Source organism: Denticeps clupeoides, chromosome 1, assembly GCF_900700375.1.
Source record: "Denticeps clupeoides chromosome 1, fDenClu1.1, whole genome shotgun sequence".
Taxonomy (NCBI): Eukaryota; Metazoa; Chordata; class Actinopteri; order Clupeiformes; family Denticipitidae; genus Denticeps; species Denticeps clupeoides.
This window is the reverse complement of record NC_041707.1, coordinates 2,029,158-2,044,950: the sequence shown is the minus strand read 5'-3', so window position 1 is coordinate 2,044,950 and position 15,793 is coordinate 2,029,158. Positions and strand designations below refer to the sequence as shown.

The 15,793-nt window shown below is 50.0% G+C and overlaps 1 protein-coding gene across 2 annotated transcripts; it reads left to right on the top strand.

Annotated features, from left to right (window-relative positions):
- The first annotated feature begins 528 nt into the window (after positions 1 to 528).
- On the top strand, positions 529 to 15,073 carry pals1a (protein associated with LIN7 1, MAGUK p55 family member a). Of its 2 annotated transcripts, XM_028997758.1 has the most exons (16): positions 529 to 713; positions 4,397 to 4,468; positions 5,543 to 5,651; positions 7,494 to 8,049; positions 8,547 to 8,755; positions 10,042 to 10,119; positions 10,206 to 10,355; positions 10,446 to 10,607; positions 10,733 to 10,810; positions 11,111 to 11,294; positions 11,714 to 11,785; positions 12,142 to 12,213; positions 12,298 to 12,465; positions 12,542 to 12,744; positions 13,591 to 13,701; positions 13,823 to 15,073. In XM_028997758.1, exons 4-16 carry the CDS (start codon positions 7,569 to 7,571, stop codon positions 13,997 to 13,999), a joined length of 2,145 nt encoding a protein of 714 aa, XP_028853591.1. In that variant the 5' UTR covers positions 529 to 713; positions 4,397 to 4,468; positions 5,543 to 5,651; positions 7,494 to 7,568; the 3' UTR covers positions 14,000 to 15,073. The 2 variants fall into 2 exon arrangements, with proteins under 2 accessions (XP_028853591.1, XP_028853583.1); XM_028997750.1 differs by lacking the exon at positions 4,397 to 4,468.
- The last annotated feature ends 720 nt before the right edge of the window (positions 15,074 to 15,793 follow it).

The window sequence follows — 15,793 nt, the reverse complement described above, 5'->3', positions numbered from 1 at the left end:
CCAGCCGTCCATTGTCTGTTCATTGAAGATTGTGGGATAGTCACTTCTTTGAATAACTATATCTATTGGAAAATTACATTTTTAACAAAAAACGATAAAGACTACATCACATCACAAATACAGAAATATACCTAGAGTCGCTGGGTTCGGCTCGATATGAAATTTCATAATATAAAAGAGTTAATTCGGGACAATTGCCTGGCACCTCGAACACAGTTGAATTCCAGCCAGTTTTATAGACATTGTCCAATTCGAGATAAATAAACTGGAATTGACGTGAGATTAAAATATTAGAGTTTTCTGACAGGAAATAGTGTTATTAAATTATCGCTGTGTATTTTTTCAGTCATAATATGCAAATGTAAGAGGAATCGGCGAGGTTTTATTTTAGCGCCGTTAGCCCGGTTAGCCTGCGTTTCTGACAGGATTGAACGTTAGCTAGTTAGCTAGCTCGTCGTAATGTCCTGTAATGACTGTCCGCACCGAAAATCGATTATATTAAAAAAATCCCACTAACTTCGCCGACCGTTGCGCCGCCGGGGGGCGCTCCGTGGCCGCCATGGAGGCGCTGTGGAGCCGCCGCGGATCCGCACTTCCAGTCCACCGCTTCGGCCGCCGCGACCCGACTCGGTCCGGGATCCGGGTTAACGGGGGACCGCGTACAGGCGCTTTTTAGCGGAGCCGGGGCGAGCGGAGCCGGGACCGGGCGACAGGTGAGTGGCTTTTGTCCCCGCTGGACGAGAGTCTCCGCGCTCGGCCGGGCTTTTTCTTTTTTGTTAGCAACAGGTTGCCAGGAAAATGCGCTGCTGCTGGCGGAGCTCGGGAAGCGGATACGCGACTAAATTCTGGACTTTTAAACTGTACGTCCGCACGGAAGCGGCCCCCGGGCGGCACGGGGAGTGGGCAGAGGGCGCTTCGGGACGCTTTCTGCCCACTTTGCGTCCCCGGCGTGGAAAAATGTCGGTCCCGACAGGGCCGCTGCTGGAAAATGGCTCTCGGGTGACCCGGGATAAAACGCCAGCGGGGCTTTCTGGCCTCCCGCGGCCGGCCGGCCGGCCGGGCGGGACCGTGTCGGGTTTCGACGGGCCCGGTGGCGGCGTGACCGCAGTCCGGTCCGGTCCGGTCCCGAACTTGTTCCGGGACTGGATGACCAGTCGGATCCAGGGTCCCCTGCGTCCGTTTATAGTAACCGGACTCACAGCTACCAGTCGACAATAACCACATGTAATGGAGTCTCGTCATGTTGAGACTGAGGAGCAGACAGACGTGAGAGGAGAAGATCTGCAGGGTCGTTGGATGGTCACCAGATGGTCCAGAGTGAAGACCAGGACGTGTAGGTGGTATAAAAGTCTGTGACAGTGAAATGACTGAGAGGGACCCACACCCATCAGCTGCTGGAGGCCAGAAGAGCGAAGCCCCCGGTGAAGTTAGGTGTGGGGTTGTCTCTAGATGGGGGCCTGTAGAAGGATCTCCCGTCTAGACGTTGTTTTCTTCAGTTCCGGCGGCGCCAGCGGCTCTCCAGACCTCCCTCGCTGTTCGTAGAACCAGAACTCTCTTTCTTCTCGGCGAGGAATGTGAAGATGGCCCTCGGTTAAAGTCTGATTAAGACGGACCGGTGCTGCTGTTTATTTAAGCTGAATCTTTTTATTGTGGAGGCCGTGTGGGAAGGAGCTTCCCTCACCTGGAGAACCACGGTTCCGGACCGAGGCGGTCAGAGGATGTTTGAATATTCATGGCCGCTCGGCGATAGACGATCTGGGACGAGTAAATTACTCATCAGGGTTATACGGCAGGCTGCCTGCCGTGTGTGTGAGAACGTGGCTGCTCATTAACCGAGTCGCTGTGTGCGTTTCGAGGTCAAGGTCGGCCTCTCGCTTCGGTTTGGTTCCGTCCCGGTTGTGTCTTGTTGCTTTTGTCTCCTCTCTTGTCTTGGGCTGATTTCGTCCTCCCTCGCTGGCCGGCCTGGTACTCGGTGGTACGCCGTGATGCCGAGCGCCTGAGGAATGTTCCCTGTTCTCTGTCGGAGCGGGAACGGACGCTGCTGGAATGTGGCTGTGGAGGAGATAAACCACCTTCGCCTCCGCGTTTAAAGTCTGAGTGACTACGTCTTACGAACCCTCATTTATAAATATAATTGTAATTATCTGAAATGTAAAAATGCAACATGTGGACCGCAGCGTAGTACATTTTTGGCGACGACCTTATAAAACACCTCATTTGATGGATCCTCTAATAGACAATTTAGGTCCTGCAGTTAATTAAAAGTGAATCCAGCCACCAAACGTGAACTGTCAATATGATTTTGCCGTCGCTGTAAATGAAGATTAGGCTGAAATAAAATCTGGTTTTATCCTGGATTACACGACGCTGTGAAAATGAAACGGGATTTCTTTCCCCCAAAAATGATCAGGTTTTTGTAGCGGTCCAAATAAATTGTGGCTTTCTCTGTAAAATATAAAGAAACTGAGATTTTTATTATGAGGTTTTATCTCTTCTATTGGTTTAGAATTTTTTTCTTTTGTATAATGTTCTATACGGTACTTGATGAATATTGATGAGAAAATCTGCTTCAGTAACAGGGTGGTAGTAGCCTAGTGGGTAACACACTCGCCTATGAACCAGAAGACCCGGGTTCGAATCCCACTTACTACCATTGTGTCCCTGAGCAAGACACTTAACCCTAAAATTGCTCCAGGGAGACTGTCCCTGTAATACTGATTGTAAGTCGCTCTGGATAAGGGCGTCTGATAAATGCTGTAAATGTAAGTAACACACATAATCATATTATAGTGTATGGTGCAACTTTTACCCACAGAACGTATGGGATTTCATTAGGGAAGCAACTGAAGCACTGCATTATGGGATCTGTAGTTTGTGTGATATCGGTGCTTCATATTACCTGGCAATATATTAAATGATCTCGGATAGGGTGTTATTGTACGCCAAGTCGGATGTGTGTATTGATTTGCTGTAAAGGCACGAGAGAAGCCAAGTATGTCTGCGCAGCCAGATGAGAACATAGGATCTGCACCTTGATATGCTAATGAAATTATCATTTATGGGATATTTTTGGAATTATTGATTGTACAGAGTAGGGGGTGTATTAGCAAGGATCTCGCGATACAATTACAACAACATTTATTTGTTGTATAGCCCAAAATCACATAAAGTATGTGTCTCAATGGGCTTTGACGGCCCCAAAGATGACACTCCACAAAAAAAAAAAGGAAGAAACCTTGGGAGATGAAGGAACCAGAGCGGGACGCCCTTCCGGGGTTGAGCCTGCAATTGGTGTCAGGGTAGGGTTTGTCCAAGAAAAGAGAGAAGTATACAGCGTCTGTCCATGTTTGGAGGCACTGGACAGTGCAAAGTAGTTTTTAGACCAGTGTCATGGTCTACACTGCATGTCCATTTTAATGCTACTGGTCCATTTCACCGTATATTGTGAGACTGTACATAATGCGACATTCTACATTTCACTGAAAATGTAAAAACGGAGCTGATTTTGTGATTTTAGCCTGAAATGCTAAGCCATAATTCAAAATACCCAGCTGTTCAGCGCCATCTACAGGAGTGGAGGTTGTAGTCGCACGCTGATTCTCATCTCTGCTGACCTCGCTAAAGAAAATGCTCGACCGCACCACCCGGTGGACTAAATTTGCAAAAAAAAATATCGATATTAGATGTCCCTGTATCGATACAATATCACCACACAATATATTGCAGTATCGATATTCCCTAAAATTGTCATTTGTCTATTCACTGGTCATTGTCATCGAGCAACTTCGTATGGTGTTTGCCCATGTGCCTCAGAAATATTAACACTTATAAATCATGTCCAGAAACCTGCCACAACTTCATCAGCTGTTAGACTGGTGGCCACGCCCGTCACCTGCAGCTCCTCCTCCTCAGTAACGCATGTATGTAAAGAATGTCCATCTTCAATAAATCACACAACCTGCTTACAGGAAACGCCCACGCCCGACACCTCTCTACAGACGACAGACAGCCACACCTTCGTTCAGTCACCCAACTGTCCCATTATGAAGCATTTGATGGTGCAAAATTCAAATACAAATTGAAAATAAATCAAAATAAATAAAGGGCTAGAATATTTTAAAAAGTACCGACGTCAAATAATTCCTTTTTTATGGTTTCAAAAGGCATATCACCACGATGGAGTGTCACTTGATAACCTGGCCACCCGCTGAAACGTCCCTGTAGATCTCACTCTCACAGTTCTTCTCTGTATCCCTGCTGCTTCTGAATGAAGCTGTGTTTGTGTGTGTGTGTGTGTGTGTGTGTGTATGTGTGTGTGTGTGTATGTAAGCCCCTCAGAGACAGATGGTGAAGGCCCTGATCTGATCTAAGTGTTTGTCATCCTTGTTGCTCACAGCTCCAGAACCCAATTCCAGAGGAGGGGGTGTAGAGACGGCCCTGTCAGACATAATTAGTCCAACATCTTGAGGTGTGTGTATGTGTGTGTGCGTGCACAATAGCTGTGGCTTAAGTTCTTCAGTAGTGATTGGACCAGGCTGATGTCATGCTGATTGTTGAACACACCAAGTAGAGGTGTGTGTGTATGTGTGTGTGTGTGTGTGTGTGTGTGTGTGTGTGTGCATGTGCAACATTAGAATACAGTGTTTCTGCAGCCGGTTCTACTTTACTTATCTGTCTGTGTTCAGATGTATGACAAATATTTGCAGCAGCTGTAGAGCAAATAAGTGAAAAGTCACCAGCACGTCACCTGTGTGGGTGTGGTGCTGAGTGGCCGGATGTTTCTTTTTTTTTTTTTGTTCTTCACACCTTTCCACCAGGATTGTATGGAGAGCAGTGGGTTGTGTTGGTCTTTAACGCTGTTTTACTTATTCCTCTGCCTTTTATAATTTACAAAGTTTCCTTGCGTGCGCGCACACACACACACTTCCACACACGGATCTGTGTGAGTCCTCACAATAGAACCCTTATGCTGCTCCGCTCAGGAATGCAGTTCCCAGGCTGATTGACATTCTTCTGATTTGCATCGGGGAATTGTTCTGCAGTCAGGCTGGTGTGTGTGTGTGTGTGTTATCAGAACCTAAAACCACAGGCCAACTAAGTACACTAAAGTCAATGTTACTAAAGTTACTTCACCACAGAGTCCTGTTGCTCTCACACACCCAGATTCGGCAAGCATGTATTATTTTACATTAAAATGCATAAACTGGGGAAGAAGAAAAAGTCAATTCTCCGGTCCAAGAATTTATGGATGTTTGGAGAAGATTGAATGTGACATCCAGCCAGGAAGGGGGGGGATAGAACATGAGCTGAAATCCCCGTTTTCACTCTTGGTTTGACCTGCGCGCACACACACACACACACACACACACTGAGGAAATTCTGGGAAATTTCATAGAAAACAGTGGAAATCTGGATTTGAAGCCACATTACATGGGCTTCCGCACGCATGTATACACACACACACACACACACACACACACACACACAGTAAAGTTCTTGAAGTTGCCATGACTCTATGCTAATCTCAGTCTTTCTCTTTTAGAAAGCGATCGTGGACTCCTGGCGTGGAACCGACCTGCAGAACCACACCCGGAACCCGTCTGACCCCCACGGTTCCGTGCTGCAGTGAGAGACCTGTCTGCCTCCTCCTGGTGTGTGTCTGTGTCTGTGTGTGTGTGTGTGTGTGTTTTAACTCCACCCCTCCCCCTTTATTTTATCTTCAGGACCTCCCGCTCAATGACAAAGCCGTTGCCATGGCATCGCAAGTGGCATTCACAGCCGAGTGGTCTGTGGTGGGGGGGGTGGTGAGAAAAAGAAAGGGACGGGAGGAGTGGAGGTGAAAAGAGAAGGACGGAGAGTTTCTCTGATAAGGCGTGTGTTCCTGGACTGTTGTGGGGTTAAGATTAGGAGTGTGTGTGTGGGGGGGCGTGCATTTTAAGTGAGCTGAATGTTAGGAATGTGACAGGGTGTTTGGGTGCGAGGTCAGCACAAGGTCAGAGGTTATCCATTTAGAGGTCACATGACCTCATGCAAAAAAAAAAAAAAAAGCTAAGCCAATAACATTCAGTGTGTGGGTTCGCCAGGCGTGCTCTAGGTGTGTGTGGACGTCACACGCCAGGTCACCCACGTGTCAAACTCACGGCCCGCATTCCAGCTCCGCCGAGAACATTTAATATAGTATTATGTATCGCCGATGTGAAGCAGTGGTAACATACAAACCACAGATCCCATAATGCAGTGCGCATTTTGCTGACACATGGCTGTTCACATGGCGCTTTGGTGACTGAAGAATTTTGAGCTGCTTCACAACCCGTTGGCAAGGCAGCTGAAGCACTGCATTATGGTATCTGTGGTTTGTGTGTTATCCGCACTCCATATCACCGGGCCATTATTATTATTATTATTATTATTATTATTATTTCAATATAGCTATATGAAATGTTCTGACAGGTTTGACGCCCCTGAGGTAACCCCTTTTTGTTTTTTATTTAAGATTCAGACACGTAGGGTCCTAGTAGCCTAGTGGGTAACACACTCGCCTGTGAACCAGAAGACCCAGGTTCAAACCCCTCTTACTACCATCGTGTCCCTGAGCAAGACACTTGACCCTGAGTGTCTCCGGGGGGGGGGACTGTCCCTGTAACTACTGATAAGTCATGTAAGTCACTCTGGATAAGGGCATCTGGTACATGTAATAAATACAAGCACATGACGGCCCAGGTGTGATTTCAGGGTCGGGGTGTGGTGACTGTAGAAGATGGAGGAGTAGTAGTTGAGGGGTGAAAAGGTCACGTCCTATCAGGCTGCAACGTGATTTAGGGTTTTAAAAAAACAAGTGTAAAGGCCCGGACCTGGCCTCCTCCTTATCAGCGCGTGAATTGGGAGCGGGTGTGTTATTCGGGGGAGGGGTGGCCCTGATTAATGCCTGGTGCTCAGTTTGCACTAATGAAGATTGTGATGAATTAGTTCACAGTCGTCAAGTGACCGCTGGCCAGGCTGGGGATCCTGTAATTGGATTGGGAATGTTACAGGTTGAGCAGATCAGTGGTACTGGATGAACTGGAGTGGTGGCCTAGCGGTTAAGGAAGTGGCCCCCGTAAGGTTGCCGGTTCGAATCCTGATCCCCCATGGTGCCACCGAGGTGCCCTTGATGAAGGCACCGTCCCCACACACTGCTCCCTGGGCGCCTGTCATGGCTGCCTACTGCTCACTCAGGGTGATGGTAAAAAGCAGAGGACACATTTCGTTGTGTGCACTAGGTAGGAGCCTAGCGGGTAACACTCTCCCCTGTAAACCAGAAGAGCTCAAAGACCCAGGTTGAAACCCCACTTACTACTATTGTGTCCCTGAGCAAGACACTGAACCATGCGTGTCTTCGGGGGGACTGTCCCTGTAACTACTGCCACTGCTGGCGCTCTGGAGAAGGTCGTCTGGTAAATGCTGTGGGAAGACCAGTGGAACATGGCTGTTTCTGTCCTTCTCCTCTGTTCCAGGTTCCACCGAGGAGCTCGCCAGCGTCCGGCCCTTCCAGAGTTCCGCAGATGTGACATGGCTGCCGCTTGCTGGACATGCAGAGATCTCCCCTCGTAACGCAGCCGTACGCCCACACGCTCGGACACGCGCCCGCACGCCCGCCGTGCACAGCTGGAATGATGACCACCTCCCACATGAACGGCCATGTGACCGAGTCAGAGGGCGGGGGTGGGAGTAGGAGTGCCGGAGGGAGCACTGGAGGGCACGATGCCCCAGAGGAGCCACAGCAGTGGCATCGGGAGATGGCGGTGGACTGCCCAGGCGACCTGGGTGCCAGGACCCTGCCCGTCCGGCGGAGCGCCCAGCTGGAGCGAATTCGGCAGCATCAGGAGGACCGGCGGCGGCGCGAGGAGGAGGGGCGGAGTCGGCAGGAACTCGACGTCAACGCCTCCATGCGACTGAAGAAGCTGGCGCAGAACCCCAAGGTGGGCATCGACAACCCAACTTTTGACCCCGTGGAGGGCCCTGGAGGGACCCTGGGACTAGCGGCGCTAGGAGGACCTCCACCCCTGCTTGGTGAGTGTGACATTTATCGCCCTCTGTGATTGGTCAAGTCTTTTTATACATTAAACGGTATAAATTGCTGAAGCCGGGTGACCAGAGCCTTCCTAAGGAACCACCGTAAAAAAAAAAAAAAAAAAAACCCTCCACCGTTCATTTCACCACCTCCACCGGCAAGGACGAGGAGTGCCGAGTGAAAACAACAGGAGTATGTGGGGAATTCCGAGGGTGGAGGATGGTGCTGGTTTAGGAGGTCCAGGAGTCTCCTGTGGTAAATTGAAAAATATAATTGTTCACTCAGCACTCCACGATCTCCTCTCTTCACCTTTTTATTATTATTACGCCGTGGGAGGCAGTGGTTCATAGTGCTGTCTGAAGGCCACATGCTGCATGAGCTGGAGTGACCGCAAAAAACGCTCCCAGGAGGCCACATTTTTGGAACATTTGCGCCGTCACAGTTCCTCACATGGACTCAAAATGGCCGCTATGTTCCATGTGTTTTTCCGCCGCAGAGCTGGAGGACCTGCTGATGTCCCTGAAGCAGGTGCAGCACTGCCTCGGCGACGCCCAGAGCCAGGAGGACGTGGAGGCGGTCCTGCAGCTGGTGCAGAAGAACGACTTCCAGAAGGCCTTCACCATCCACAACTCTGTGGCGCTGTACATGAACCGCGCCAGCCCGCCCTACCCCGTCACCGACCGGGCCCAGAGCCTGGCGCTGGAGGTAAACCACCCTGCGGAGTACAGGGTGGGCCATTTATATGGATACACCTTAATAAAATGGGAATGGTTGGTGACATTGAACTCATTTTTTTAAGTGGTCAGAAAATAACTCATGAAAGAATAAAGTTACGTTAAAATCAAGCACACCATTGATTTTCTTGTGAAATTACCAATAAATTTCATGCGTCACATGACCCTCTTCCTATTTAAAAAACAAAAGTTGGCTCCAAGATGGCTGACTTCAAAATGGCCACAAGGTCACCACCCATCTTGAAAAGTTTGCCCCCTCACATATACTAATGTGCCACAAACAGGACGTTAATATCACCAACCATTCCCATTTTATTAAGCTGTATCATATAAATGGCCCACCCTGTATATCGAACGCGCCGAGGATTTCCCGGATGCCAGGGAGTTCCTCCTCCTAACGAGAGCGCCTCTTCTCAGCCGACGTCCGTGCTAATGAGAGGGAGAGAAACTCCCCTTTGTTGTGTTCCTCCTCTGCGACAATGGAGCTCTGTGCTGCGGCCTTCGTTAGCGCCGGAGCCCCGAGAGCTGACCCCAGTGGTGTCCACTGTCCCCCTTTATTACACAATAACTTCCCGCTTCACTGGCTGCTGCTGTAATGCCGGCTTGAAGGGCTTCTGTCCTCAAGCTCAGTTGAGTTTTAATGTTTATGTGCCACTTTGTTCCAAGATCCTCCTCCTCTTCCTTTTGGCTTCTCCCATTTTGGGTGTCCAAAGCCAATCTGGCTGTCAGAATAAGCGATTTGGTTTTATGCCCTATGCCCTTCCTGACTTGGGCCCCGTATACACGAGAGCGCTTTTCTCTAAAACAGGTTTCTAAAATACCCACACGGGAGCGCTATCTGAAATTTCAGAGTGTCATGTGACCGTGTAGAAAATTTATGGGATGCTCGATATCGAGGCGCTGATAATCGTGATCGAATCGTGAGACCAGTGAAGGTTCACACCTCTAGTTAAAGGTCAGACTTGGGCTGATATGTCAACCTTTCCACAAAAAAAGCCGCTTCGCCGTCCACACGGATACGCAGAAACAGTTTTCAGAAAATAACCGCTCCAGGTTCCCTGAAATGGCATTTCCGTGTGGACGCAAGGCCGGATCGGATAGAAATGTTCCCGTTTTAGAGCAAAACGTTCTTGTGTGGACTGGGCCTGAATCCTCCCCATTTAGCCGGGCTTTGGACAGTCACCAAGTAACACACGGTCACATTTTAGAACAGTGTTACTATCAGACTTACAAGTCCAGTTCTCTGTCCCCTGTCAGGTGCACAACACGGTGCAGTCCTCTCAGCACAAAGAAGGTCTGGAGCTCAGCTCTATACTCGGCTCTCCTCACATGCAGGTCGGTCCAGCCTGACCTCTAGTCTCATGAAGACAGGCCTCCGGTGGGCCGAACGAGTGAATTTATCTTCCGCCTCGTCCCCACAGGCCCTCATGTTGGCCCACGACTCCGTGGCGGAGCAGGAGATGCAGCCCGAGCTGCTGGAGGCCACCGACGAGCCCTCAGAGACGCTGATGCAGTGGGCCGGGGAGACGGTGAAGATCGTCCGCCTAGAGAAGGCCAGAGACGTCCCACTGGTACCTGGATGGAGAAGCTTGTGTTACGGCTGCGAAACAGGGAGTGTGCTTTGTGTTTTGAAGTGTGCATGTGTGTGTTCACGTTGCCAGGGCGCGACCGTCCGTAACGACATGGACAGCGTGATAATTAGTCGCATCGTGAAAGGCGGAGCTGCAGAGCGCAGCGGCCTCCTGCACGAGGGAGATGAGATCCTGAAGATCAACGGCGTGGAAATCCGAGGCAAAGACGTCAACGAGGTTTTCGATATCTTGGTGAGGACAGCTGCTGACCATGTCCCCAGAGTGCTGGACGCTTCCCAGCCTCAGTGTTCGCCGCCTATCGTCTTTAATCGCGCCTGTTAATATTTAATGTGGGCATGTTGGGTGTTGCGCTGCAGGCGGACATGCACGGAACCCTCACCTTCATCCTGATCCCGAGCCCCCAGGCCAAGCCTCTGCCCATCAAGGAGACCGTGGTGAGGACCTCCAATGTCCAGACTCCGTGCGGTTTTATTCCTGGTCTGAATCAACTCGGAAGTCAGATTAAATGTCAGCGGTGGCCTAGCGGTTAAGGAAGAGACCCCGTAATCAGAAGGTTGCCGGTTCGAATCCCGATCCGCCAAGGTGCCACTGAGCAAAGTACCGACCCCACACACTGCTCCCCGGGCGCCCACTGCTCACCAAGGGTGATGCTTAAATACAGAGGACAAATTTCACCGTGACACCTTGTCACTTCACTTTCACCTAATAAAATGGTATTCTTCATTCTATGGCAGGTCCATGTGAAGGCACACTTTGACTACGACCCATCCGATGATCCGTACGTTCCATGCAGAGAGCTCGGCCTGAGTTTCCAGAAGGGTGACATTCTACACATCATCAGCCAGGACGACCCCAACTGGTGGCAGGCGTACCGCGATGGGGACGAAGAGAACCAGCCCCTCGCTGGCCTGGTCCCAGGTATGCATCCCGTACTCGGCATACCTTTTGCTGTGTGTGTGTGTGTGTGTGGGTTGAAATTAATCGCATATGTCAATGACGTTGCTTGGTGACTTTCTGGCGGTGGAATAACAATTCTGGTTCGTTTATCCATCCGAACACACAGCCAAACGCTGGTGTTGGGGGGAAAAAAAAGAAACTCACCTGACTCCACGAATGCCTGAAAAACACCTGGTTCAGACGTCCGTGTGAATGAGGTCTTAACTCTCATCTCACTGACAGATTTACGACATCAATAATCGCGGCATAACTGTGATCAAATCGACTCGTGGGACCAGTGAAGGTTCACGCCTCTAGTGTGTGTGTGTGTGTGTGTGTGTGTGTGTGTGTGTGTGTGTGTGTGTGTGTGTTTTATAAGTTCTCTTGCCTTCCTGACACAGGGAAGAGCTTCCAGCAGCAGAGGGAGGCCATGAAGCAAACTATAGAGGAGGACAAGGAGCCAGAGAAGTCAGGTCAGACCCCAGAAACACCACACTCACTTCATTAACACCTGCGTACACTCACACACCACCAACACAAGCAGATTACTTTTGTATCTGTGTTGGTGGGGGCAGTGGACCCGCTCCTCTCTAGATGCAGGGGACACATTTCACTTACGGCATTTACCAGACGCCCTTATCCAGAGCGATTTACAGTCAGTAGTTACAGGGACAGTCCCCCCTGGAGACACTCAGGGTTAAGTGTCTTGCTCAGGGACATGATGGTAGTAAGTGGGGTTTGAACCTGGGTCTTCTGGTTCATAGGTGAGTGTGTTACCCCACTAGGCTACTACCACCCTGTGACGATGACTTTTTACTTCTTCCCGCAGGAAAACTGTGGTGTGCAAAGAAAAACAAGAAAAAGCGAAAGAAGGTGGCGTACAATGCCAGTAAGAATGACGGTGAGTTCCGCTTTGTGGCTCATTTACGGGGTTTGTGGGGGGGGGTGTTGTCCAGTAAAACTGTCATTTCTTCGTCCCTCTTAGACTACGACAACGAGGAGATCCTGACCTATGAGGAGATGGCTCTGTACCACCAGCCAGCCAATCGCAAACGTCCAATAGCCCTGATTGGCCCCCCTAACTGTGGTCAGAACGAGCTGCGGCAGAGGCTTCTGTCCACCGAGCCGGACCGCTTTGGAGGAGCCGTCCCCCGTAAGGCTGCTTCTGGGGGGTGTGTGTGTGTGTGTGTCACGGTGTGATTGTGCCGCTCTTGACGTTCTTCTCGCAGACACCACGCGTAACAGGCGGGAGCTGGAGGTGAACGGGCGGGACTATCACTTCGTGTCGCGGCAGGCGTTTGAGATGGACACGTCAGCGGGGAAGTTCATCGAGTCGGGCGAGTTTGAGAAGAACCTGTACGGTACCAGCAGCGACTCGGTCCGGCAGGTCATCAACTCTGGAAAGATCTGCCTGCTCTGTCTGCACACACAGGTGAGGGACCTTTGACCCCGCCCTGCCCAACGCTTGAGGTTAGGGGTGTTGAAATGAATCTCATTTATCATAATGACTCTGCTCTCTGGTTTCCCAGTTAAGAGGTAGTGCCGGTAGTGAGTGTGGCGGCCTGACCCGAGTACAGCGCCGCTCCGGGTCGGAGTGCCACATCTTTACTGCGCTTTGTAGCTGCGTTCGATTAGCCGTTTTATTAGCGTTCGCTTGACTGTTTAACACCATGCAGTGGTGGCCTGGCGGTTAAAGAAGCGGCCCCGTAATCAGAAGGTTGCCGGTTCGAATCCCGATCCACTGAGGTGCCACCGTCCCCACACACTACTCCCCGGGCGCCTGTCATGGCTGCCCGCTGCTCACCAAGGGTGACGGTTAAATACAGAGGACACATTTCACCATGTGCTGTGCTGCTGTGTATCACAATGACAATCACTTCACTTTACTTATAAGAACTTGTTCATGCAGCGTTTACTTGACGCCATCCAAACACGCCCCAACGCTGGTGCTGAGATGCCAGAAAAACGGTTTGGGACGTCCGTGTGAACGAGGCCTTTACTCTCAACTCGCTGATTTGAAAACTCCATGTGACGTAGGAAAATTGATTGGATGCATCGCGCAACGTCCATAACCGTGGTTTTAATAATAAGCGTAATCGAATCGTGAGACCGGTCAAGGTTCATGCCACCGAACTCATTAGAACCCTAGAACCCGCACCTCTCCAGCTCACCTCTGGGTTGTTGAAACACAGTAAAGCTTTACAACTTCTGCCTACAACTTTTGTACATTTTACGTGATTTACCCCCCCCCCCCCCCCCCCCCCCCCCCCCCTTTTAGTCCCTGAAGGTTCTACGTAGCTCGGACCTGAAGCCCTACATTATCTTCATCGCTCCTCCATCTCAAGAGCGTCTGCGGGCTCTTCTGGCGAAAGACAACAAAAACCCGAAGGTAGAGTGTAGTTCATCCAGAAATTGTCCTTGTGTGGAGTAAAGCTCCATCAGACTGTTTTTTTCTCTCTCTCCCCTCATGCTGACGTTCTGCTCCACGTTCCTCTGGTTCCTGTGATCAGCCAGAGGAGCTGCGGGACATCATCGAGAAGGCGCGCGAGATGGAGCAGAACTTCGGCCACCTGTTTGACGCCGCCATCGTCAACACCGACCAGGAGAAGGCGTTCCAGGAGCTGCTGCGCCTCATCAACAAGCTGGACACGGAGCCGCAGTGGGTTCCGTCGTCCTGGCTGCGCTGACACGCCCGCCCGCCACCCGGGGCAGAGATGGATTTAGTGACGGGCGATTGGTGGCTACCGCGTAGCCCCGCTTATCCTCCAATCAGCTGACTTCCGATCTTAACTCTCCACGTTCCGGAAAGAATAGTTCTGTTCCAGCACGTCGGTTCTGCTTCTGAAAACTATTTATAAATGTAAATATATATATTTTTAAAAGTGAGCGAGTCTCGCACAGCAGCTTGCTCACTGTTGTGGGGCTGTGACGTGGGTGTGTGAGTGTGAGAGAGTGTGTGACACCTGTCAGAACGAACACAACGCGGTCCCGGAGGCTGATTCTGGACGCTGGACCCCGACGTCCGTCCACAGCAGCCGGCGTTCCAGGTGACGGCTGCGTGAACAGTCTTCCCTGCACGTTCCGACCCGAACATACCCTGCGGCCCGTCATACCATGTGATCGCGAGAGTGTGTGAGAGAGCGAGAGAGAGAGAGAAAAGCTGCACTGAATTGTGGGAAGTATTATTTCTGTCTTACACACACTGGAAAGAACCTCATTCTTATCACTTCTGCAATATCGATTTATGCTTTTATGTAGGAAGCCTGTATATTTTTATGTGAAATAGATCTTATTAGGGATTTTTCGTTGGTTCTGACGGACTGTGGCTCATCAGAGCAAGTGCCTCTACGCTTAGCATTTCGCTATCAGCCCACTGGTGACGTAGGGACATGGGTGGATGTTTTATATTAGCAGAATTTTTACTCTCTGAAAGGCACGACTGTAATTCTTTTATAAATTGTTCCATGTTGCTAAAATCTTTTTTTTTCTTTTTTTGGTCTTTGTTAATCGTAAAGAGATGGAACCTAGTGAAGCTGCGGCTTGGAGGTCTAGAACCCGAAGCCTTCCTGCGCTCTAGACGCGAGGCGATTAGCTGGACGTAGAACTAATGAATGTAAAGTGATTGTGTCATGAGGCACCTTTTTATCTGAGTGAATTAAAATCAGATGGATAGACGCCGTTTCCCTCCGACTCTTTTCGGAACAGAACACAAAATACTCTGCGTTTTTAATCGAATAAAATAAAATGCAGTCATGAGGCTCCCCGTTCGTTTTGTTCTAAGATTTCATTTCTCAGCAAATTAAAGGAACACCAACCGTCCAAAACGGGCCTGCACTCCACTAGGCCTCTGAAGGTATCCGACAACATCATTGTTAGTCACTTTCCAAGTAGTCGACTCGGTGAGGCATATTCAGACTTAAATAGCAAACAAATAAAATAGTAGGACGCAAATTGGTATCTGTTACCAGTCTTCTTCACTTTGGGTCTGAAATGTTGGTTTCTTGTAAGATGATTGGCTGATTTGCCACGTTCAGCCTCGTACATTTACATCTACCGCATTTACCAGACGCCCTTATCCAGAGCGACTTACAGTCAGTAGTTACAGGGACAGTCCCCCCCTTGGAGACACTCAGGGTTAAGTGTCCTGCTCAGGGACTCGATGGTAGTAAGTGGGGTTTGAACCCGGGTTAGGTTACTACCAACCTCGCCTCGGTTTGACCTTGAAGCAAAAATAAGCAGGCAGTTGTTAATTGGTCTTATAGTCTTATCTAATGAGCAATTACAGTGACTGGCAGATGAACCAGAGGAACACCACAACCCTAAAGCCACGAGGACTCCTGATATTAATAATCCCTGTCTGAGGGGCATTTGCTCTTATTTAAAGTGAGACAAGCGTGTCATCTTCATTTAACTCGTCGTGAAAGGTGCCCGAGGGGATGGTACCTTGCTCAGTGGCACCTTGGCTTCTGATTTCGGGTCCG

What these genes read in the sequence shown, in the direction of transcription:
- pals1a (XM_028997750.1), top strand. Translation starts at nt 7,569, where the DNA reads ATGCAGAGATCTCCCCTCGTAACGCAGCCGTACGCCCACACGCTCGGA. An exon ending in CCCAGAGCCTGGCGCTGGAG is followed by an intron (nt 8,756 to 10,041) that starts GTAAACCACCCT and finishes GTCCCCTGTCAG; the next exon opens with GTGCACAACACGGTGCAGTC. An exon ending in AGGCCAGAGACGTCCCACTG is followed by an intron (nt 10,356 to 10,445) that starts GTACCTGGATGG and finishes TCACGTTGCCAG; the next exon opens with GGCGCGACCGTCCGTAACGA.